The sequence below is a fragment of the Corvus hawaiiensis genome, chromosome 4 (assembly GCF_020740725.1).
Source record: "Corvus hawaiiensis isolate bCorHaw1 chromosome 4, bCorHaw1.pri.cur, whole genome shotgun sequence".
Lineage (NCBI taxonomy): Eukaryota > Metazoa > Chordata > Aves > Passeriformes > Corvidae > Corvus > Corvus hawaiiensis.
Genome location: NC_063216.1, coordinates 1,248,724 through 1,273,704, shown reverse-complemented (window position 1 = coordinate 1,273,704; position 24,981 = coordinate 1,248,724). Strand labels below are relative to the sequence as shown.

Here is a 24,981-nt window from a genome sequence, read left to right as displayed (position 1 = left end):
CTAGGGGTGACAGCTTGTGTACTTGGGGGTGCAATAGGATTAGACAGCATTTTCCATCCATTTCAAAATAACCTTGCTCAAGAGGGTCAGGAATCTGGAGATGTAGGAACCCATAGCTCCCTATTTGTTACATTATGTTCTAATTTTAAAAAAAAAAAAAAAAAAAAAAAAGCTTTTGGAATCAAATTTGACCTGAATATAACTCCATTGGCTCCTGCGTTCTTACACTAGGGATTAATTTGGCCCTTTCTACTTTTATGTAATGAGCTGATTGCCACAGTATCTTATCCTTGTTACACAATCACCCTTGGCTGGCTGTGTCCCTGGAGCATTCTGTGTGTGTGTTTCTAGATCTAGGATCTCACCTTGACTGACTGTGTGTTGAGTCCTGACTTACACTGATACTGTGTGTGTGTGTGTGCACGGTCACTCCAACTTCAGACTGTGTACAGACAAGGATCCATCTGTGGGAATTGAGGGGCTTTCTCCTCTGGCTGGCTGTATCCCTGTGGTATTTGCTTCTGCAGTGGGTAGGGAAAGAGTGAATGTTACCATCAGAGATCTCATTTAAACAAGAAGGAGCATAGGAAAATACATTCTTTATTATTATTCTGTAACAACAAGCCAGAAATATAATATACCTTTAAAAATTGTCTGTCTCATGCCAAAGAAACCTCCATTCAATCATTTTAGAAAATCTTGTCGCTCTCCCTCAAACGGTAACAAAAAAGAAAAAGGAATTACAAGTGCTATCTGTTCCCTGCAAGGAATGTGCCTGCCTGTCCCACAGGTGGATGTGTGGGGAAGAGGAGCGGGGGGAGCAGGAGGGGCGTTCCTGGTGGCCCTGCCAGCCCTCCATCGCCCTGGCATGCGTTGGACCTGCCGGCCCCAGAAGACCCTTTCCTGAGGGCAGGCTCCTGCATGTGGCATTGGAGCACCTGCCTCAGCAAAGGGTGCATCCAGGGGGATTTCCCCCATGCCCAGCTGTGCCTGCAGGGACAACAGGAGCTGCTGTCCCCACACAGCAGAGGAACCTGTCAGCTGGGCACACAAGGAGCACCGGGTCTCATTCTGTAGCGAGCATCCTGTAGGAGAGACTCGTTTCTGCCCGCTCGGGTTGCCCAGTTCCCTACAGGGCCCGTGGGCAGCGCAGTCACACCAGGGCAGCCTGATTTCCAGGGGCACTGGGGAATGGAGAAAGAGCCTGTTTGCAAACAGTGCCATGAAGAGGGCCCTTCCCAGTGAACCCTGTTACTCTGCTCTGCGTGTGAAAGGACAGGTCCTCATCCTGCTGAACAGAGTATTTGCTTTCCAGTGGACTCCTCATAGCCTGCCTTCGTGTTTCCCAGCAACACTCAGTTCTCCCCTTTCCTGTCTTCTCCTTTCCTGGGTGGGTTTCTAAACATAGCAGTCCCTTGTCTAGGGTTGAGATAAATCCAGACTTTCTGCCGTATAAATTAAAACAAAAAAAGGAAAGGATGGGCAAGGTCATCAGCAGCCCCACAACACAGGATATAGAAAATATTATTAGCAACAAAGAAAAATTGGTCAGGGCAGGAGGAAGTCACAGGGAAGGTGCAGGAAAAGGAGGATTTCACACCCTCAACCCCTGCATTGTCCCTTACCTTCTTCCCATTCATTTCACCTCCAGTCTATTCCCTTAAAAACAGTCTCTCTCTTATCTCACACACACACACACACACACATACACACACACACACACATATATAGATCCCATTTGTTTTGTGCAACATGTCACCATTATTTGATGCAAGTAAAATATAGATCTATAAATATACCGCTCTGACTTAAGTCCCATTTCAAGTATGATTGCGGAGTCCAGTATGGTAAAGGGAGAAGTTCCCCTGAGAGGGAGGTTGGGGAGAGGTTTGGATCCAGCAGGCAGAGTCTAGTCCTGGCTTGCTGGGAATGTGGAGCAGCAGTAACACGCATACGGAGTCTGCAGTGCACCAGTTCTGCCCTTCAGAGCGGGCTACACTTGGAGCAGATGGGATGGTTGGAGTGGCTGTACAGTGCATGGGGGAAGAGTCCTTCCTCCTCATGTCTCACCAGCCGCCCTCCTTCTCTTCCTCTTCCCCACAAACAGTGTGCTGGAAGCGGGGGGAAAGTGTGTGCGCACACTGGTGGGTGGACTGACTGCTTCTCCCAGTTCTTCCTCCGTGGCAGCCTGGTCTTCTGCTTCCCTGAAGAACATCCTCCCCTGTCCCATGCATCCCTGTGTTGAAGGGAAGTCATGCTAAAACAGTCCAGAGCGTCCTGTCTCCTTTACTCTGGTGACCCTGGGTAGACCAGGAGGGATTTTGCCACTCTAGGTTTGATTAATGATGTCGTGTGCCCATGAGACGGTACAAACACCTGCCTGGGACCAGAAGGAGTGAGGAGCCAGCGTGCATTGCTTCCACAGGGGTCCAGTCACAGCGAGCAGGCGGGCTGTGAGATGTCAGACGGCACTGGGATTCAGATGGAGCAGGTGGAAGAGGTGATGTGCCCTGGCAGGGTCCACCCGCAGAGCATGCAGGGCTCTGAACACAGGTTGCTAGCGAAACACCCTGCAAAGCTGGGCTGGCTGCCAGCTTGTTTCCTGATGGCAGGGATCACACCATCCACAGGCACTGTGGATGCACGACCTCCGGTGTCATCTTCTGCGCCCAGGAATACCCACTGTGACGGGTTAGAGCAGGTTACCATGGCAATGTGCGCTCTCCCCTGGAGACAGCATTTTATCCCACTTCCAGTGATACAAAATGAGTCCTTATGTTGAGTTCCTTTCTTTTTTTTTTCCCCCTCTCACTTTTTTTTTTCCCTGTCAGGTCAGAATGAGCTAAGACTAATAGGAGGCACTGCAGTCTGAGGGCTTTAAAATCTGGTTGGGGGAGGTCACCCTACATGACAGTGGCAGTGTGCACGGCTCTGTGTGTGGGCACACTCGGGTGCAGCTGTGGGTGGCACTGAACACCCCAGTGATGGTGAAGAGAGTGCCTGTGGGCTCTGCTGCCTTCCGTGCCAGACCCTTCCTGGGCTCTCCCACAAGTGCCACGCTGTGTTCCAGGTTCCAGCCTTCACCTCAACACCCTCCAGAATTCTGGCACTCTTTTTTGGTCACCCCGGCTGCATCACCTTGTTCCACACACCGTGCTGGCCCCTGTGCCAGCCATGGCAGCTCCTGGGTTGTGCGACTTCTTCCCCTGACACCTTCCCCTCGGCTCACACTACTCAGCACGGCTTACACGATGGGTAAGCCACCTCCTCCTCTAGTCTTTCCTGATGACCCACTTCTGATCTGCCAGTCAAACATTTCTAAATGGAGGCTTCATATCCTTACCCTCTCCATTTATCAGAGGAGACATAAAATAGATAAGAACACACTTCCTTTTTTTTTTTCATGCTGTGTACTTATTTCCACAGACTGGTGCTGTAATCTCAATAAATTTGCCTCTCCCCACCCTCTCCTGCCAGTTTCCACTGGCTCTGCACTATGGCTGAGATGTTTTTGTTGCTCCTCAGTGGTGTGTATGTTTTTTGTCTGAAGCAGAAGGCGATACGCACTACTATGATCAGGGTAAGGTAAAGTGGCTGAGTGTATCCATGGCTGCATGCAGAGGGCAGGTCAGCATGGGCATGTGTGATAGCTCTGCATGGGCAGGTGGGGTGCCTGGATGCCTGGAACCGGGACTGGCCATGTGTGCGTGTTGGGATCAGAATGAGTCAGTGTGTGTGTGTACAGGAGGATGACTCTGGGCCTGCGCACCTACAGCAGGTGACGTGCGTGTCAGCTCAAAGGTTTGGACTTGGCCAGGAGCAAAGAGAGGGACACTGTGCTCCCTGGCAGTGTGTTGGAGTGATACAGGTACCTTTCCTCCTCTAAAAGTGAGAAGGGAAATCTCCCACTGACTGTTGCCCTACCTAGGGACCTTGCCTCCCTTCTGATGTAATCTTGCCAGCACTGGTTTGTAGGGTAGGCAGCAACTTAGTGTCACACAACAGCAGTGACCTGACAGTGAGGCACGGACACTTCTGGTGCCCTGCTCCCCACATAAGGTTTCACACAGCTGCTCTCTGTTTGCAGAGAACTCTTGACAGGGTACAGGACGACTCAGGACCGAAGCTGAGAGGATGACACAGGTTCCCAGAAGGTGCCAGCTGCCTTTGCAGCAGGCATGTGAGGGAAGCTCTGTGCAAGGGCATGAGGCACAGCAAGCACTCGAGGTCTGACTCTACTTTATTTGTCTGGGAGGGCCCAAGGGTGAAAGGGCACAAAATGGGCCTGGGGCAGAGGAAAAGAAATTGAGCCAGGTGCCCTGACCCCCCAGAAGCATGTTGTACTACTTGGGTGAGTGGAGCAATAGCACAGTCTGTCTGGGAAGATGTATTTTGGGAGGACCCCATGCTTGACTGCTCTCAGGTACCTTTTTTCATCGCTGTCCCTTCCTTCCTAGAACAGTTTCACGCCACAGAAGAGATTTGTTTTTGTTCTTCATGTTCACCCTCTGTGTCACCCATGAGTGGCTGCCTCTTCTTCAGCTCCCGGTGGTACTTGGCCATGAGGGAGGCATAGATGCAACCATAGGCAGCTGCCACCACCATCATGATGCAAACGATGCCACAAACCACCCCTGCAATGATCACAGTTCCGATAGCCCGGCGCACGCTCACAGGCCTGTACCGCTGTTTCTGAGGGCATCCCACACTGGGCTCCACTTCTGTTTCTGGGCCTGATTTAGATTTGGAAGGAGTTGGGCTTCCTTTAGTGCAAGGTGGGCCAGTATTGTCCAGCACTGTAGAGCTGTTCTCGTCATCCAGCTGGGAGCAGTAGTTAAACATCTCCATGGGCACCATCCGCATGTCCTTTCCTTTCAGCTCCTTGGGCAAGGTGCAGGCCAGCTGGTCGATTTTCCCACCTGTTCCAATAGAGATAACAGGGGTGAATCACAGCTTCATCCCCATACAAAGGCAGCAGGGTGAGATCCTCAGGCAGGGTGAGTTCACGGGCCTCCATTCACACCTGCTAAAGTATTTTCCCTGCAGAAGCTTCAACCATGTCAGCTGGCCAGTGTGCCTCTGCCTAGGTTGGGTTTGACACTAGAGCTCCTGGCACATGCTATCTGCATAGGCATCTTTCAGGCCAAGATATGAAAGCCCTCTGAAACCATTTAAGTCAGCCTCATACTGTTTAGTGAGTTATGTAAGTGTCAGTAGAACCACTTTTAAAAAGAAGAAATTAAAGCAAAAAGATAGGACCAGGCTGTATCTTCTCAAAAAAACAACAGATACACATCTCATCTTCTGACAACTAATCCATCTCTGTGAAAATAATGACAGATGTTGAAACAAATGCTTGAATGAGTTTGGGCAATTTCTTTGGAAGGGGAGAAAAAGAGCAAAGTTATGTCTGTGTGCTTTGCACTGACTGTGATGTGGCAGTTAAGAAAAAAAAAATTTTAAAAAGTGAAAAGTGGTACTCATATGCTTGTTTGATTCTGCTCACACAAATGCATATTTCAGACTGCAGTGTAGCCATAGGCAAAGATAATCTCCTTGCAGCATGGCTGTGAGCAGCAGGGATGTGACAGCTGACTGTTGCTATCCGCGTGATTTGAGACCCTTTCCTACTCATTGGTTCCAGAAACAGAAGGTCAAGCCCTCAATCGTCATTCCTGTAAAATGTGCCATCTTTCTTTGAGCTGCAGCTCCTGAAAGCATGTCATCCCATCAGCATTCCTGATAAGTGACATGTACCTTTCTAGTCTTCTGTGTTTCAAGGAAAATCTGGAAATACAAACTTGTCAAAGACTGCTGAGTTTGAAAGGATGATTTTATAGCCAGCCTGACTTGGGGCCTGGCTTGCTAATTTGAGCTGTAGGTTGGGTTCTCCAATATTAGTTGCAGTGTTTTTCCTAAGTGTCACTGTTCCCTAGGGTTCTTTTGTTGGCAGCAAACCTGATGCTTTACAGCCAAATCTGACTTCTAATTCTCTCAGCTTAAGAAAGAGAATGGGATGGTTATTTCCGAGTGTGAAAAGCATTTCTTCTCTTAAGGCAGAAAGAGTGAGGTGAATTCATAATCCTAAAATTTTAATGTTACTTGAGGAAAGTTCTTTCTTCTCTCAAGATTAAAAAAAACAGGTAACAGTTCAGATTAGAAACAAAACAAGGAAATAGGAGATCTAGGGCTGCTGAGGACTTCATAGACTGGCAGTGTTGCTATATGAAGGTGCAGTGGCACTAAATTGTAGCAGGGTCCTCATGCTCTTTGGCTGAGACCTGTCACTCAGATCAGCCTGACCTGCCAGTTGTATCTGCTCCTGTTTCTCCCCTGCCTGCCTTTGTTTGCCTTTCCATGGCACAGCAGCACTCCTCCACCTGCCTCCCGCAGCGCGAGCACCTACCTCGGTAGGAGAACCACTCCATCCAGTGCTTGAAGTCTCGGAGGTTGCAGTCGCATTCCCAGGGGTTATCCCCAACCTGGAGCTGCTGCAGGCTGGTTAGAGGCTCGAAGGTCACCCTGTCTAGGCTCTGCAGGCGATTGGACCTGAGAGAGAGGGAGCGGAGAGCAGGCAGGTCGTCAAAGATGCCCGAAGGAATCTGGGCCAGGCCGTTGATGGAGAGGTCCAGCTGGCGCAGCAGGGCCGTATGTTGTAGCAGGTCCTTGTCCAAGGCCCGGATGCTGTTGTTCCTCAGCTGGAGCTCTGTGAGGTTCCCCAGGTCACTGAAGATGTTCTGAGGGAGCTGGTCCAAGAAGTTGTTGGATAGATCCAGCCTCTGTAGAGCAGAGAGGTTGGAAAACACTGCTCCTGGCAGGATGCTGAGTTTGTTGTTGAGAAAGAGGAAGGTCCTGGTGTTTGTGGGGATGTCTGAGGGAATGGAAGAGAGGCCCAAGCCACTACAGTCCACTTCCAGGTTGCCACTGTTACACTTGCAGGAGGAAGGACAAGCAAAGAAGGACTCAGCAGCACATAGTGAGAGCCAGCAGCCAAGCACTGGTAGGTGAAAAGCAGGGAAGAAAGAGGGCATGGATTAGACGAGTGCTTTCCCATCCTCACCCACCACCGACTACAGCACAGCCCTCACAGCAGGGCTCTTCACTGCAGTGCCCTGCAGTGTAATGACTTTCGTCACAGCTACATCCCTTTACTGCTGGCCTGCATCCTGACAGCATGACTTTCCTCTTAGCCTTTTTTTTTAATGAACAAGCAAGTAAATATCCTTCCAGTTTCACAATGGAGTCAGAACAGTGCATCCCAGAGGGCTCTGCCGAGAGACACTGGAGCACTGGTACCTGTCAGAGGAGAATGGAGCAGAGAGTGGTGGGAGGTGTCACCTCTGATAAAGGACAACTCTTTCTAAACAGTCAGGGTAGAGAGAGGAGGGACCAGGTATATTTAAGAAGTTCCAATTTTTCAGGAATAGATATGTTATTAAAAAGCTTTTAAGAAAAATGAAAATAAAGCAACCTACATTTCAGATGTGCTCCTGCAGTTTGAATCTTAATATTTGTGATAGATAAGACTCAGATCTAAGACTCTAAATCACGGTATCATTTGCTTAGCATATTCACAGTGTGTCGTATGGGCCTTGTGTCCACTTTTTAATGAATTACATTACATTACAAAGGGATGACCAAGAAAACCGCTAAAAAGTAACAAGGAGTCCCTAAATCACTGGACACCTGGTTCTTGCCATTGCTCTCAAAACAGTTCCTGAATCCCATAGCAATAGCCCCAAAATAGCTCCTCTGACCAAAATTGCCCACAGCAATGGAACGAGGAAAAGAAGTGTAAGTTGGTAATTGGCAAAAGGAGTGTCAGGGAAAGGGTTAACACACACACCCCCTTTCTCCTGCACTATCTCAAAGTTAAGGTCGGACAATCCACAAATCAGCATTTCTTTAGAGCTGCTCTGGATTCCAGACATGGGGCCAGATCCTGCCAGTGGCACTGGTTACCAACTTTCCCTGGGAGCCAGTGGCTTTTCAAACTCTCATTTTTGTGACAAAGAAGCATTATCAACAAGAAAGCAAGCTTTGTGCCTCCTGTCATTAGAGGAGTGGGAGTTATGTTTAAGCAGACAATGTAAAACATTTGCATCCTTCATCTTAATGCCTTTTGTGGAATTGAGATTGCACAATGAATTCCACTATTCTTCAGTGTGGGAAGCAAATTCAGCTCCCTCGCGGTTTTTAAGGTGACAAGTTTGAGCATTTGACTAAAACTGAAGCAGGTTTGTCTGTACATCATGCCTGTCCTCTCCCTTTCTCACTTTTCTTCAGAGAAGGCAGTCACTTGGGTTGGTAGAGTCTTTTTAGAGGTGAACAGTAGCTAAAGTGGATGCATTTATTGTCTCACCATTCCCTCCTGAACTGGAAATCAGGTTCTTCTGTCCTGCTTTTCTTCAAAGAACCAACAAGCAGGTGTTTGGCTTCTTAATCCTAAAGGCATTGAGAAAGGACTGCCACAAGAGAGGGAGCCAAAGGAGACCCATGCTCTGGAGAAGGTCTGCCTGGAGCAGCTTTGCAGTCAGCTGTGCTCTTCCTCTCCTCCCTTGTGCCACTCTCTAGAGTTTAGTCTGACCCACAGCACATTTTTGTATAGCGACTTTGCTTCTGTCAGTGTTGTGCCTTCATACTCCAACCCTGTCATCCTGCATAGGGCAGGTTTTGTGTTCCCAGCAATCCTTGTGCAAATTGGCAGATTCGTGGACTGGTGGTCTAAAGAGAGCTGTCCAGTTTGAATCCTAAGCTATATGACTTTATCAAAGACCAAGGGATGAATGTTCAGAGATAATATGTCAGTCCTCTGTTATTTCATCCGTCTTTTGCAATTCTTCAATAATTTTTTACTGTCCTACAGTTAGATCTCAGGTGTACATCAGCCCAGGCCATGCCAATAAATGTGCTCTTTTAAGGAGAATTATGGATCCTTGTGGTGAAATGCAAGACAAAGCTTTACCCTGAGCACCTCTGTGCTTTCTTGTCATGCAAAGGCTGGGGCCCACAGCGGAAAGTGCCATGAAAGTAGATCATGGCCTATGGACTACTGCAGTACAGGTACTGACTGGCTGGCTGATATTTAATTCTGTTCCGACTACGTCACGCTCTTGTTGTAGGGAGAGAATTAAAAGAATGGGAGCTGGAGTGGGGAAGGGAAAGAGCCATGAGTCACTCAAGTGACCCCGTCTTTTCCTGGATGCTTAACAAAAGCCCAGTATTAATAATAGATTGGCAGCTGTGATGATGAGATAACACTTAGCTGCTTTGTACACCAAGAAAGGCAAGAGCAGCCCGTGTGTAATGCTATACAGGTGGCATTCTGTTCAGGGCTTATCTCTCAGAATGCCTGGCCGCCTCCGGCGCCGACTGGGTGGCTGTGGGGTTCCACCAGTGTGTATGCTGGCAGTGGCTGGCAGGAACAAAGTCTCAGGCAGCTGGCTGTGGTTATGTTCAGGAAATGGATTTATGCCAAGCTTCTGCAGCCATGTAGGATATGCCAAAAATGTCTTGTTGTTACCCATATATTGCTGTATGCTTTTGGAAATATTTTACTAAAATCACACAGAGAAGAGAAAGTCTGATTTTGTTTTCATTTCCCTGCAAGAAGTGCATCCACGAGGATGTGAGCTGAGGCCAGGGAATTCATTGCGTTGGTTAGGATGCAGCTCTACAGGAAAGGGAGCCAGGGAAGCAATAGACAGAACTTGAAGCCAACTTCCAGCCCTACAGAAGGATGAGTAATAAGTGGTTTTGTGTTTGGGGAAGATGAAGTTACTTTGTGGGGTGTTTGGTGACTCTAGTAGGTGGCAGAAAGCTGATCCAGGTATATCAGATTAAGTCAAGACTCAGTAGCTTTCATTACAAATTATTTATACAGTCTAGTCTGTGAGGATGGATTACAAAGATGCCTGCTTTCTGGGGAAGGAAATAATTCCCCCAGCTTCTTACAGCTGCAGCTCCAAATGGGATCAGGAGGACTGGAACAAGGGAAACCACAGACCTACTTGGTGCCTGGGCATGCAGTAGTGAGGGACACGCTCCAAGTGTCCCCTTTACTCTGCTGTGGTCCCCAGATGCTTCTCTGAGATGCAGATACGCTCCCAGAAGCCCCACATCACCCCAGCAGTGCCTGCTCTGCACTCAGGGGTACTGTAGCAGCTGCCCCAGTCCACTGGGAATATGCACAGGCTGAACATTTACAATTTAATTTGAAAGAGAGCTTCTTTATTTACTCTTTGATTTTCACTACATGTGGCAGTGCCCAGTAGGAGAATTCTGCCTTCACATCCTGCATGTCCTTCTAAGATCTGTCATGACTTTTGCTGTGAAGAGCTGGGAGCCTTGCTCAGCAGCCTGTGTATAAACCCCAGCCACAGAGAGGAGTCTGCAGCTTACAGGATACTGATTTGAGAACTGTTTGGGGTGGATGTTTGTGCAATGGTGTCTGTCATGCTGTTTCTCACCTGCCAGGCCCACTGGAATTCAGAAGCAATCATCACTCACTGTCCCACTTTAAGCCCATCTTCAGCTTTAGAATATCACTCTCCCTCCCAGCTAGCCTGGCCTCTAAAGGAATCAGGAATTAGTTCAAACATCTCCATTCTTAGCTGTCCCTCTCCCCTGTTCTTAACCCTGATGTGACCTATTTTCTTCCCACTCCCTTGACAAACAGGAATATTGTACTTGGTACCTGAGCAGGCATTACTTACGACAAGCCTCCTGCCAGCTCATGAGGAACCTGCTCCTCCACCGGTGGCCAGCACTTGTAGGCAGCATCGTTGTCTTCTCCAGTGTGCCTTCACATCCAACAGCCAGCCTGGCACACGGCCCCAAAGGGAGAAGGAATGACCTTGTAGCCTGCCTGCCAGATCCTGGAGTGGGAAAGCAGAGCAGAGCGGAAGAGATTCACTTCCCTGGGTGCAGCACACGGGGCTGAGCTCAGTGCTGTCCTTTCCCCTCCCCAATGAGTGTTTTGCCTTTGAGGCATCAGTTCTGTTTTGGAGGAGAAACGGGGGATATTCCAGGAGGTGCAGCACGTTGAAGGCGCAACATTAATTCATTTTGAACCTCACGGTGCAGAAATAAAACCTGATTCACCTAAGTGCCAGAGAGAAGTTTGTGCTTGAATAGCCTGCCATGGTAGCTACATTAGCCTCATGCTCAAGGTTAACCTGATGAATTGCTAAGGTGACCCTGCCAGGGCAGCAGACTCTGGCTCATTCCTGTCGCCTCCATGCAGGCTGGTGCCACCTGTGCATCCTCTGCCTGACGCACGGCTCAGGCTCACTGAGAGCTGGGCACCAGCGGCTGCCAAGCTGCTTCTCTCCCCCCTCCTCCTCCCCCCACTCCACCACACCCCCCCATGCCGTATTCCCTACCAGCACTTCCTGTCTGTTTTAAGGTAAAATGGATGTGGTGGCTAGAGCAGCACAGCTTCAGCTTGGGGATTTCCCACTGCAGCAACTGCAGGAGCTGAAGAGCAAGCGAGCCTCGGAGGAGAAGGAGAAGGAAGGACCTGAGGCGGGGGAGACTGAGTGGGAGTGTTGAAAAGAGAGGAATTGCATCTTAATTAGTAGAAGGAAAAATCCTCAGTTTAATTAGAAACCCAAAGACCATAAACTCTCCCCTGACAATAAGTGACTGACAACAGGTTTCAACTTCCCTCCTGCTTCCCTTTTGGATACAAGGAGGCAGGAAAAATGAAAACACCACGAACCCTTCTATCCCCCTGCGTACTCTCTGACGTGCCACCCACAGTCGCAGCAGGAGTTAGATGGACACATTTCAACCAGAGTACAGAAATAAGCCATTCTCCATCCCCTCTGAGGGGCTCTGACAACATCCATAGCGGCTGTTTTAGCTGGGTGCTGCACTGCCACCAGGACTCTCTCCCCACACACGTGCCAGGTGCCTACCCTCCCCCAGGCTCCCAGGACTGATTTATTTTATATGGGAATGTAAACCACCAGGAGATATTAAAATTAGCATCTTGATGAAAATTATGAGCAGGTTCAGTACCTAGACTAGCACATTTGCAAGGCTGTTTAGATCATTTACCTAAATGCCAATGCACCAAATACCTCTCATGGTACAGAAACCAATTCAGCCTTCATCCGCTGCAGCCCCCCACTCCCCAAACTGAGCTGGAGCCCTTTCCCTGCAGTCCCCCCTGAAGGAGAAGCTGCAACAAATAGCTGTCCCCATTTGGTGCTTGCGCTCGACCTCACTGAGGAGACTTTCAGCCTCCCCCATAGAAACGTCTCCATCCTAAATGCCACCCCTGAAGTCTCCTGTCCCCACCTGTCCATATCGAAAAGGAGGATGAAAAGCCACAAGCACTTACCTGGAGGGGTTCTGCCTGCAGCCACTTCCACCCGACTCCCCGGACACTGCCCAATTACAGCCTCTTCCTTCCCTCTCCCTCCTTGACTTTCACTCCCCAGCAGCAAGCTTTCCGTGTGCTCTATTTAACTCCCTACAGCACTGGAATAAACGGCAGAGTTAAGCTGACAGCCACAGAGCCTTATCTGCCTGCTGGATAGCGCCAGTCGATCAGCTCCAAATCCTGTTGCCAAATGATCACGTCCTTGCTCTCAGCATCAGGGGCAGCCGCCTGCCATGCTCTGCCTTTCCCTCTTTCCCCACCTTCACTCCGTCTAACTTTGTCAGGGTTATAGATAGCTCTGTTCCTTGTGCTCTTGCCTTTTGGCTCTGTTTTGTAACACCCCATCTGTATCAGCTGGCTTGGTTCCAATTAGGGGGGCTAAGCAATTAAAAAAAAAACAACCCAAAAAACAAAAAACAAACCAAAACCAGCTTCCTCGGGTGCTTTGTGACACGGTTTCCCTCTGCAGTGTCCCCTCAGCCCGGGCCCCCGCTCAGGCCATGCACTGGTGTCTCTCCCACCGTGCCCTGTGCAATCCATCCACGCCATCCCCAGGTGACGGTGGGGTCCGAGGGCAAGGCTGGAACACCCAGGCACGAGGATGGGGACAGGGTCAGGGTTTCTACCCCCAGCTCCTTCTGCTCTGGCAGGTCCAGCTCTTGCACTCATTTCTGGTACCTCATGGGCGCCTCTTTCCCTCAAGCAGCACCAAGGCTCAAGCAGAGAGTGCAGGGTGGGAGGAGCAGCCATGTATAAATAAGCCTTTTCCCTATGTTTAGAATTTATTACAGTGCATAGTGATTAACACCTGTTCAGGCTTTAATGCTGTCTCCTGCGCTGCAACATGCACAAAGATGGAGGGGCCTTGATAAACCCGAGATTATTTTAAAGCATGTCACATATATGCCATACTCCATAGATAGCAGCCACCCTGTGTGCACTCATATACGTGTTTCCAAGACTTAAAAGCAGCCACCTTCATGTACAAATGCACAGAGTCACCAATCTAGCTTACATTTACAAGTGTGTGCACAGAGTTGGGCTTGCACATGTGCTGGGGACTCTTCTGTAACCCATATTTATTAACCTCCGTGTCTTCACAAAGCTGCCTGCTTCTCCAAGCATAACATATGCCCAGGTGGCAGAGCAGTAGATTTGGAATACGTAGAGGTTCTTGGCTGCTGAAGGGTGAGGGTCAATGGGCTTCTGCATTTATACCTTGAAGAAGTACGTTCATGGAGAAATTTAAATTCCAAGGATCCAGAAGAAAACCAGTTTCTCCTATGCATCTACTGCCCATAAGAACATTATACCCTTAGTGATTAATATTCCACAGTCAGGAGAGAGCAAGGAGGCAGAGAGGATTTTTAAGAGTTTCTTTTTTAAAGATTTCCTCTGGCTTGTCTTGAATTCTGACTTAATTAGCAGTTTTCTTGTGGCCCAAGAGATGCCTTCTGCTCTGCGGAGCACCAGGCCAACTGCGCTCACTGCCAGTGCCGCACTAGGAACGTGTCATCTTGGGGCAAGTAGCACCTGCCCACACCTCAAGCCTCTGCAGAGCAGCACCAGATCTGTCTGGCTGCTTTCAGCCTGACAGTCAGGGATTTTTCCAGCAGCAAGCACTCTGCCAGACCTAGGAGTGCTCCCTGTGTGCCCCCAGCTCAACAAGAGAGGCACCATGCCATCTCTTCTGAACTTCCCTGGCATTGCTTGGGTTTGGGGGCTCAAGGCTGGTCAGCGCTGCTGAAGCTCTGAATGCTCTGAAGTCACCCAAGGGCTCCACAAACCAGGCATTAGTCTTTCTCATGGGCTTTCTAGATGGTTCCTTCTCCCTAGAACAACATGTCAACTGAACGCCCTATGATCCATGGGGCACGGTGTCCAGAGCTTTCTTCCATGTGCTTGGAGTTGAATGTCTTTCCAGATTCTGGAGAAAACAGGGTAGCCTGTGGGGCTGGTGATGGCCTTTTCTTATTACTGTTTCAAATAGGACAGTAAAAGACAACTTTTTTAGTTTCAGCTCAAAGCAACAAAAATGAAATCATCCGTTTCTGGCCCATGGGCTCCAGTGGCCAAAAATACACCAAGCTGAAGTGCCACTTGGACATTTGGCCTGCTGTCAGACTCTAGAGGACTCTCTAATGAGGATTCCCCTAATTAGATTGAACAGCAAACCTTACTGCTGGGGGCAGGAGGAGGGAAAAAAAGGGATTGTAATGACTCTGCAGCCCTTGCCAGGGCCTAAAATCTACAGCAGGCACTATTCCTGCCTCGTGCTTGCTTCTCTGTGCCCAGACACTGGTAATGTTTGCAGTATCACTCCAAAGCCGTAGCTTTTGTGGGGAAGGTCCCAAGGATCATGCTAGGAGGGCGGGGAGGGTTTCAGTTTACTGCATCCACACACTGGCTTAGTAACTCTTCCCAATTCCGTGTCACCTTCTATCCAAAGCTTGCCATGTGCTCTGTGAATGGCTCTTACCGTAGCTGTAGGTGGTGTTATTTTGTGTTTAATGGCCCCCAGAAGTAAGGCTGAGGTAAGAGCTGGTAGTGCCTCTGCTCTAGGTAGGTGGATAAATCTATCCCATTCTCCAGACACCACCACTGAAGCTGGAGACACAGGTGACTGTGTCACTAGGATGAGACACTGTCACAAACAGAGTCCAGCAACCTCTGTCTGTGATTATCTCTCCAAGTCCCTTGCACTAACCCTTGGATCATGGCTGAGGGATCAGACTCCGTTAACAGCCTGGCTTATGAGCATTGGCAGGGCATGTGGGTGACCTATATTACAGAAGGGTGGGTAGCAGAGACTGCAACAGATGCCAGCAATAAATTATCAGAAAGTGTGCACAGACTTTTCATCCCTCCCCCACACTCTCTTTGATGGCAAAGTCCCTTTCCCCTTTCTGGTGCTGAATTGCTTTAGCCTTTATCAGAAAAGCAGCAGCATGAGGGAGGGCATGGAGGACACTTTAAGGCGATTATCTTCTTTCCTTCCCCTTTCCTTGTTGCTTTTAGGATTCATGTTTTATTGCTGTCACCCCATAATGGAGGGGGACAGTGGTACCCCAGCATTTAGTGACCAAAGCATGTTGTTCTATGCATGCTCCTTCATCTGCCCTTGGAGGGACAATTGACAGCAGAGACTCATAATCTGTGTGGCCTGACTACTACAGCACGAATGGCTTTAGATGGCATGGAGACCTCACCCATTCTTGGTCCCCCAACAGACCTGTTAGTTGTGCAAATTATCGATCGAAAGAGGTCACTTTGTTTCAGTGGCAGCCCCTCATTTGTCCTCTCTGGAATGCAAAAGCACTCAGAGGTGGCAGAGAAGCTCAGCTGGACTGGAAAGGTAAGTGGAAAGATCCAGTGCGTGTCACTGCCGCAGTGAGCTTCCAAGCTAAAGAGCTGGGGGCTTCATTTGCAGCACTTGCTGATTTATTAACACATGTGTTCGAGATTCATTAGTGTTGTGCTGTCACAATCAATGGAAAGCACATTTTAAATTCATACGAGAAACACAGCTGCAGAAGAAATAGTGCCCTCTGACTTGCAGTGATCAATCACAGCTAAGCAAAACACCTCATACAGAAAGCTGTAAAGTGAGTAGAAAAAGTGTAAAACCCACTTGGTCTTGTAAGGGACTATGCCACATTCCTGGCCTGGTGTGAATAAAAACCTCACCCTTTTCTCTGTGATGTGAAAAGGTCAAAAAGCTTCTGATTTTTGGATTGGCAATGTGGGCACCTCTGAAGTGCAAATATGTTGATGGTAAAAAATGTTTCTTCCCCAGGACCCTCCAAGAAAGATCAACTTTATCCCCATTTTATGGAGGAGTAAACTATGATGCAGGTAAAACTGGCTGCTGATTTTGGCTGGCTGAAATTTCAGCTGCCTTGCTTTTGATAGTTCATCATTAGTCCACAACACTTCCTCACTCACTCAGGATTTTCAAAGCTATCAAGTGCAGCGTTTGCACTTGGGCTTGTAAATGCTCTCCTGTCCTGCAAAGAGTATTTGTAGGCCTTTTCAAAGTTACACAGAATAAAGGATTTTTAGCCAGGTTTTCCTGAAGGCTTGTGGCAAAAACAGGAGAGAGGCCACTTTTCTTGATACCTCATTCCATACCTTAAGCAGAAAACACTATTTGCTTCCCAAGCCTCCCTGACCAATGCACAATAATGAGACTGGGAAATTCTGGAGGAGCTGGAAACACCAAGGGCATGAAGCCTCAGCAAATCCTCTGAGAAATACAGAGCATCGGAAGGGGAGACAGGGAGGGTAGCACTGCTGGGGAAGACCCAGATTGCTGTGGAGATGTGGAATTCCTTGGGAAGCTGTGGAAGCAGGTGGAGAGACCGGGATATCCAACCAGGAGTGACAGGAAAGTCCCAGCACAGTGAGAGTGCGGCATATGGAGGAGGCCCAGAGCAGCAGCAGGAGGAGAGCTGAGGGGGCAGCTGACAGGAAGAAATCCAGCCATGTGTGTGCCAGCATCTTCTCCAAGTCTTGCTGAACGCGACAGACCACGTGCATGTTTCCTCCCTGCAAAACGGAGGCAGCTGAGAAGGGAAGCGGGTGAGGGAGTGGGAGAGGGGCTCAGAGGAGGGACACGTGAGCCGACTACCCAGTTTCCTCCTCTTTTTCTTGCCACAGGGTGATGTTTTTGTTGTTCTCACACCGTTGGCAAAAATTGGTAACCAAGTGAGATGTGGAGGGGGGTTCTACATGGAGGTTGAGATAACATTTTCTGATCCAGCCGGGAACAGTTGGCTGTGGGTGGTGGCTTGTCACCAGCCCTGCCAGTTCTATTCCAGATCCCAGTTTTTCTCTTTCTCTCAGCTGTGGAGTGAAGAGCCTCCTCTACAACTTTAATTTCCTGCAGGGGTTAATCCCATGGTCAGTGGTAGCTCAGGCCCTTAATCCTTTCGCTCGGTCCCTTGACAGAAGGACTGCAGCTGCTCCTGACCTGGCAGGTCTGAGGGAGGCACCTTCTGCTCCCAGTTCCTCCTCTACACCCCACGAGCATCCTCCAGCTCACTGGCATTTAAAATGCTGCTCTCCCCTTCCTGGCAAGCCTACCCCGGGGGTGTGGGTGGGTGGTACAACCAGGAAAAGGTTGCAGGGAGAGAAGACAGCTTGGTGGGAGAATCCTGGTTCTCTGGTCCTCATTCCCATCACTGTTGTGCACACAGGTATTTCCTGCACTTCTTGGTTGGACAGTGCTCTGAATCCCAAAGGATTCTCTTTCTTGTTTTTGTTCAGGTGGTGTTCAAGAAGGAAGGTATGTATGGGCCCACATTTGTGAAGGATTCTCTGAGGGCTCAGGAATTTGGACATGGCCCAATACCTTCCCTGGGTCTCTTATTTAGAGTCAAAGGATGCAGCAGATCTTTAAGAGGGAAGGTGCCAGCCTGTCTTGAGATAAGAGATACATTTACATGCACAGAATAGTAGATGGAGGTGCATCAATTTAGCTGCAAGATAGGAAAATGTAGGTTTGTAATCAATATAAGCTCTGTCCCTGGAGCACTAGGCCAGATGTGTGCTGAACAGCATGACCAGACTGCCAAATCAAGGGGCTTCCAGATCAATACCAAGAGGCCCCTTTCACATCTTATGGAGGTCAAGGCACTTCAGCCATAAGCCTTTCTCCTTGTGATTTCTCATTCCAAAAATGAGGCAAGCTTCTGCAAGCCTGAGTGATCCCTTGCACACAAAATGCCCCACAGCTGCTTGTTTCCCCTCATTCATGTCTGCATCAGCCCAAAAACTGGCTTTGCTTTTTTCAAAGCCTGCACTTTGAAATACACTGGGCCCTTGAGCTCACTGGTCTTCCTTGTGCTCGACTCTTGTTGCTCTTTCTTTCTTACGGTGAAGACGAGAGCATGGTGATGAACTGCTGCCGCCCAGGCTGCTGAGCAAGAGAATCCCTCGGATCCCTCCTCCTTTTGCTCACTCCCCACGTTGGCTGTGCTTCCCTGGGTGCCAGACTCCCAAAATGAAACCACTGGCTGCCAGGGTAGTGGCTTGTCACTCTGGCAGCTGGAGCAGGAGGAGAGAGAGACACTGGAACAAGGGAAGAGCTTCGCTAAGGTCTCACGAGGCTGTGCCCTGGGCATGTCCAGAGGGGCAGGGACCATCCATGCTTGCACAGTGGTGGGGCAGAGCACAAGATGCTGGCAGTAAAAATCCTCTCAGCTCTTATCATAAGGGGATTGGCGTCCCAGCATGCACACAGCTCCTGGCAAACCTCCCGAGGAAAGGCTGGCTCTCATCATTCCCACACCATGCATTTGTACTGGACTCTGAAGGAGGCCTTTTTCTGCCTTAGTTGCAGGGGTCTGTCTCACTTGGTTCCCACTGTGGCACAAGGGTGTTGGTGCTGTCTGCAAGAGCCTGGAGCTGTTCTGCTGCCCCATTGGCCCCCATCACCTTCCCAGAGCAACCCTGCAGAGTCCACTCAAACTGGATCTGGGCTGCTGCCTTCAGCTCCAAGGGTGCCTGCGGGTCTCTGAGACACAGTTACGCTTTTTACAAGCTGGGAACATTGCCCATAGCTCAACAAGATGTGGTGACAGCTCTCACAACCCAGAGCTCCAGCCAGGATCTTGGGATGCATGTGGGTTAGCACACAGCCCACAGCCTCATGCTGCAGGGCTTGCCGAGGCTGAGGAAGGTCTGCAAATTTGATGTGACTTCAGTTCTCTACAGGGTTTGCAGGCACAGAAGAGACGCCTTTGTGGCAAAGTTCACATCCCATCAAAATCACTAGATGGGAGTGGTGTGGAGAGCAGGGCACACCTTCACCCCTCTGCCCCTGCACAGGTCTCTCACAGCACAGTCACAGCAGCACCACACCCTGCTTTGGGCAGCACTGGCTCTAGAGAGTCTCAGCAGGAGTGGGAAGGGAGCCCAAGAGATGAGTGCCAGGGCAAGTTGCCTCTAACAGCTCATCTCCAGACTCAGGGCGAGGTCTTCCTTTTCTATCCCTTGTGTGAGAGCATGGTTCATGGGGAAGAAATCTTCCCAGCCTCCTTGAAGGGAGGAGGAGCGTGGTAGCAGAGCATGTCTTCCAAGTAACAGCTTTTGCTTGCAGTCAGTCGAGAAGTTCTGACTTGTGCGGCTTTGCTGTAAATTTAAGTCTCAGTCCTTCCTGTGATGGGCGTGGGGCATTGCAGGGCATAAATAACAGACAGGCTCTTGTTTTCCCATTCATAAAAAAATAACCAATTAAGTGTCATTCTCATGAAAAGAAGAAAAAATTTGCCATATGATAAAATAGGCTTGCAGAGCCAAGGACTTTAATGTGAGCTTATACTTGCCCAGCCTTCATTCAGCCACTTGTGTGGATGCAGCGCAGCACTGCTTACCCGACCAAGTACTGCTTCTTTTTTCACAGGACCCCGTCCCATACTCAGTGCAAAGGACACACGATACTCGAGCTAACAATGAGGATGCTGTAATAAATAAGGCTATTTTTGTATGGTCAGAATTAAATATTAAACCACAGTTTTGGCAGGAGGCCACAGTCTGTACATTCCTAATTTTGCGGGTGCCCAACACAAGACCCTAGGGGCCATTTTGCAGAACTGCTGAACACTCGCAGCTGTTTTCCAAAATGCTGGCAGCTTAGCCAGCAAACTGGTACAGCCTTGAGGACTCAATAGCACTGAGAGCCAAGAGGTCCCAGGCTCTGGCCCTGTACCTGCTGCTCCTTCCCCGTGTGGCTAAAAGGGGAAGTCTCTTTTCCCTTCAAAAGCCAGGAAAACAACCACTCTGTCTCTTGCCTCATCAGGAGCATAAATCCTCTATCATCAGCTACAAGGCAACTGTAGCAGCTAACATCTTCAGAACACCACAAGACAATGAATAGTGATGTATTGCCTGCAGGGCTTGCTTGGCAGGCAGTAAACAAATAAAACAGGCACGCATTTTGCAGTACCCAAAAAAAAATAACAGCCCCCTGCTTCACTCCTTGAGCACCATGTAGCCAGTACCCTGGATGAAGCAGCTCATGGAAATACAGCACGTGATCCCACCAGTCAGGACTGCAACCCCGTGCAAGTGGCACGCTGCCTCCAGTAGCGACATTTCCTAACTTTCAACTGCTCGTTTTTGCAATGCGAATAATATATTTCACATAATCCAACCCCTCACAGGTGAAGCAACTTTTCCTTCCATCTCTCGAGTCTGGAATTGAACTGGTTTCTAGAAAAAAATGTACATCTTCTTGCTGTTATCATACCCTCAGTCACAGAAAGCTTTTTTGTGAACCAGCATTTTAGTAAAGCCACAGCAGGAATAAGGTCTGTGTGACAAGGTATTTCCCTGCAGCAGGAGGAACATCCCAGAACTCCCACTCCTGCTTCTTTCCACTGAGAGCTGAGCGTGTGTCGTGGTGTAGCACGCTGAAGCATTAGCCAGCTGGCAGCAGCATCCCAGTATGGTCGTTTGAGTTATGGTTTGAGCCACCCAGGACTGGGACAGTTGTCAAGCAGTGTAAGCAGCTGCTTGTAACCAAACATGGCAAGTGAAGGAAACTGCCTGCTCTGTCTTTTGAGTCAGCAGCAGGCAAGTGCTGAAGAGTCACCGAAGAACTAGCCAGAAATGCCCTCCCACAGGCTTGAGCCTCTCCCCATCCTGTTCCAGCCTCTGTTGCTCCCTGAATGCTCCTGTTGAGGTATCCTTATGGCCCCGTGCTGCTGCTGACCCTCCCAGCCCTACTGAGACACAGGTCTGCCTTCATCAGGCTTCTGTGGTGCAGAAGAGCCTAGAAAATCATTTCTGCATCAGGCTTTAAAAAAAGCCAGAGGAAGGGCAGGAAGCTGGAGTAACTCTTAAAGATACCTGAGCTGAGAGTGCACCTTGCTAGCATGTGACATTCAGTTGGCTGGAGGAAAGGGTAAAGCTATGATCTGGTATAAAAATTACGTAAGAAGGCTTCCCCCCTTTCTCTTTGCAAGCAGCTCCTTTGCTCAGGATTTACCATAGTTCCTCCAAGTGGACAGGATGCACTAACAGAGGCAGCACTGATGTCTGACAGGGAGACAACTCCCGCAAGCCTTTCGCTCATGTGGAATAATTCCCTTGCAAATGTTGTTTGCCCACAGCAGTTAGAGGAAGATCCAACCCCCCTGCTCCCCCAACAGACCTGAGTGACAAAGCTCGGAAGAAAAATTGTTTGCAGTTCTGGAAAGGCTCTCTTCTCCTCACTGCTAGAAAGGTCCCTTGCTTTGGGACAAGTCGCTGAGTGCCTTTAAGGGTTCCCCTGTCTTTTAAGGGTTTCCTTCTCTAAACCGTGCAATAGGAGCTACTCCAATCCTTCCCCAAATGAGATCTTAATTTCTCTCTCCATCCTTGAGTGGCAGGTCAGACACCAGCAGCAGAGCAGTGCTGTATCCTGCTCGCTGCCATTCCCATCAGGGCTGTGCTGGATGTGGCACATTCAGGTTACCTGACAGTCCACGTGGTGGGCCTGGGGCCCAGCTTGGTCATGACCTGGTTGGAGCAACAGCTTCAAATATCCTCTCTCCCCAAATCGGGAGAGCTCCAGTTTAACGAGTCTTTCATAATTAGCAGGAGATGCAGGGACGGTAATAAACTGGTCAGGCAGAGGGAGGAGGAGGGGGCAGAATGCCCTGTGTGGGATGTATGTGTGCACATGTCTGTGCATGCGTATGTATGTGCACACACACACACACAGAGGCTAACGCTTACAGATACACCCCTATCCATAGTGCACTTCACCTCGGCTCATTTGGGGCTCATTCTCACCCCCTCCTCCCGGTCAGGGCTGGAAAAGGCTGTGAAGCTTCTCTGTGCTGTGTTTCACCCACCCCCCTCAGTGCTGTGCCTTCCACCCAAAAGTTCAGAAATCACAGGCTCAGCCTGCAGAGATGCTGAAAGCAACTTGGGACTTATTTTTGGCTCTGCTTGTGATTTGGCATCCTTCACTTGGTGTCCTGTGGTCATGTCTGTGAGCACACACACCCACACACTTACACACATACACCCCCCCCCCCCCCCCCCCCGCCCCGATCCTAAAGCTGTGTACTGAGTGCTGAACCTGTTCAATTTTGGTCCGTACTTCTCCATTTTAGGTTGTTGTTACTAAGACAGCCGAGTCCAAAATGATAGCCAGCAAAGCCATCACAGGTCAGGCGAGTGGCACCTCTCATGCTGACCCCTCTGAGAGCCCCGAGGAGGGGACAAAAGGCAGGGCTCAGCAGGAGCTGCCCGGTACGGGGTGACCCCAGCACCGAGCTCTCAGCCTCAAAGCCGCACCTGGAGCCGCCCGTGGCGCAAGGAAAGGTGCCGGTGCCATTCTCAGCTGGGAGAAGTTGCTCCTGTCTGCCTGCACTGAAACTGGACTGGAACCAGCAACCTCTGCAGCAGGTTTGCCGTTCTGCTTTACGGGGGAAGTCGCTGCCCGACAGTCTCGCACAAGGGAGCCTCCTGCACTGAGCTGTCTGGCAGACAGCGCTGCCCCTGCCTGACACTCTCCTCCCCGGGGAAGCCGCTTCCTGGGGGCAGCTCCGCTCACCTCGCTTAGCTGGGGATGGGGAAAAACGCCAAAGGGAGACGTCTTTACTTACCTCTGTCAGGCTGGAAGGGACCCTCCTGTGAGAACGGCAGCTCTTCCAGCTCTCTTGACCCGGTACAATCCCAAAGCAAATCCAGCAGAAAGTGCCTCTGTTCGCAGCTGGACCCTAGCTGGCAGGAGCCCTCCCTAGCCAGCCGCTTGCCTCGCGTGGAGGGCAGAGGAGCCGCACAGCGAGATGACAGCGTGGGAAAGGGACTGTAATCCTCCGTAAATAATAAATAGGGGGAGAGAGAAAGAGAGAGAGAGGCGGGAGAGGGAGCGACTGTGCGCGGTGAAGTGACAGCTGGGGGTACATCTGCGATGGCAGCAGCACACGCACAGGAACGCGCACAGACAGTGCAGAGGAGTCACCCCGCCAGGCAGGCAGGATCTGCTCCCAGACACCCGGAGGAAGGAGCTCGGGAGGTTTTCATTCCGTTCAACGCATCCTGGAGAAAGGGCAGTTGCTGTCAGTCCGTCTCTCTCCCTCATCCCGCCCTTGCTGCCATCCCTCTCCGCGTGCCAGGAGCCGAGGGGCTCGAGGAGGGGTGAGGAGATGCCAGGCGGGAGGAGCTCCCCACAGCCCCTCAGGAGGTAGATTGGTCAGGCACAGGTTACAAGAGAAGGCACCGAGCTAAACAGTTCCTCCCCTCCCTTCATCTCTCGCCTGCTACGGCTGATGACAATAAACTCAGGGAGAAAGGCGTCGGGATGAGAAGGGACGAGCCCTGGCTTTTGTATGGGAGCGAGGCGAGCGGCTGCAGCGATGGGGAGACAGCGGGGGAGAATCCGGGGGGCTTGGGAGAAAGGCAGCCCCTTCCCGCTGGTGCTCCAGAGACGGCGGTGGGGAGGCAGCGCATCCAACAGGGAGACTTAACTGAGAGGTGCCCATGGCAGCCAGCACAATCCTGTGTCTGTTTCCTTAGGGATTCAGGGAAAACTTGAGGGGTGCTGTTAGGAGGGGGCTGGGACGAGGGGAATGGGTGAAAGATCCACAGTTTATTCCCCTGAACTTTGTGTGCAGCAGAGACTGTGCTCAGCCATAGGTCCGGCGCACGTGTCAGGTGTGGTAACATCCATCAGTGACAGGCATTCCCTGCCCTCCCTGACATAGCCTGCTAGTACAGGGGTGCTGTAAGCAGCCAAATCCAGCCCACTGCCTCTGTTAGGATTCCCTCTGTGCTCTCCCGTGGGCTCCTGTAGCCTTCCCTCCCAAAATCAGACCCCTATCTTGCCTTTCTCCATCTTGATGAGGACCTCAATAGCTCACATTTGCAAGAATTACTCTTTTGCTGATCTACTTAAACTGCCCCTTCTGTCAGGTCCAGTGTAATAAACAGGCCAATTTGGGCTTTTTGTTCATTTTGATTTGTCTGGAAGTTATCTTTTTAAGTAAAATTTTTAGAGGACTCAAAGTAAAATTTCAGGTTACTGACTCAAGAGGGAAAATACAAATATTTCAGAAATAGGGAATGGAGAATGCAAATGGGTAGTATGGGCATGGCTGCTCTGCTGTTCTGGTACCTTCCATTTGAATCACAGGTTTTATTTAACTGCTGGACCAGCTGCCACAAAAACAGGTTGTGAATGGCAAGGTAAATCTTGATAAGCACTCTGCAGGATGCAATCTTGAGACTCGTTGTTATGCCTTTTTGTTGTGCAGCAGGCCCAAGAATTAAATCTTGGGGAAAGCTCCTTATGAGAACAACATATGGATAATCAAAGAGAGAAGCCAGAGACTGCAGGCAGAAAGAGAGGCAAGCAGAGGATGAGCTAATGAAGCAGGCGTGCTCAACAGAGGGATGAACAGGTGGAGGGGACGGCTCTGATCTCCATGATGAATGGCAGTGCACAGCTCCAGAGAGGGCCCACTGCAGCCATGGCTTTGCAGGCAGGGTGGGAAGTCGTGCACAGCTTGGGGCACCATATCAACACAGGGAAGCAACGCCTACCTGTGCAAGGTGTTCAGGACCGCCTGTCCTCCTGTTCTACTGCACTGCCG

General features: G+C 50.0%; 2 protein-coding genes across 4 annotated transcripts in view; one reads left to right on the top strand and one right to left on the bottom strand.

Annotated features, from left to right (window-relative positions):
- CACNA2D4 (calcium voltage-gated channel auxiliary subunit alpha2delta 4) overlaps nucleotides 1–24,981 on the top strand; it is a 121,603-nt gene that overhangs the window by 70,068 nt on the left and 26,554 nt on the right. The gene's annotated exons all lie outside the window — the stretch shown is intronic.
- On the bottom strand, nucleotides 4,223–23,749 carry LRTM2 (leucine rich repeats and transmembrane domains 2). 3 transcript variants are annotated; one of them, XM_048299974.1, is made up of 5 exons: nucleotides 12,350–17,154; nucleotides 11,385–11,536; nucleotides 10,716–10,877; nucleotides 6,407–6,997; nucleotides 4,223–4,919 (listed from the first exon to the last, which is right to left on the bottom strand). In XM_048299974.1, the coding sequence occupies exons 3-5, from the start codon at nucleotides 10,780–10,782 to the stop codon at nucleotides 4,465–4,467; spliced, it is 1,113 nt and encodes a 370-aa protein (XP_048155931.1). In that variant the 5' UTR covers nucleotides 10,783–10,877; nucleotides 11,385–11,536; nucleotides 12,350–17,154; the 3' UTR covers nucleotides 4,223–4,464. The 3 variants fall into 3 exon arrangements, with proteins under 3 accessions (XP_048155931.1, XP_048155929.1, XP_048155930.1); XM_048299972.1 differs by lacking the exons at nucleotides 11,385–11,536; nucleotides 12,350–17,154 and adding an exon at nucleotides 22,993–23,749; XM_048299973.1 differs by lacking the exon at nucleotides 11,385–11,536 and having other exon boundaries at nucleotides 12,350–17,153.

Coding starts and splice junctions, on each gene's coding strand:
- LRTM2 (XM_048299972.1), bottom strand. CDS start 10,782: ATGCTGCCTACAAGTGCTGGCCACCGGTGGAGGAGCAGGTTCCTCATG. Junction 6,998..10,715: donor GAGCTGGCAGGAGGCTTGTC/GTAAGTAATGCC, acceptor TTCACCTACCAG/TGCTTGGCTGCTGGCTCTCA. Junction 4,920..6,406: donor GGAGTGGTTCTCCTACCGAG/GTAGGTGCTCGC, acceptor CTATTGGAACAG/GTGGGAAAATCGACCAGCTG.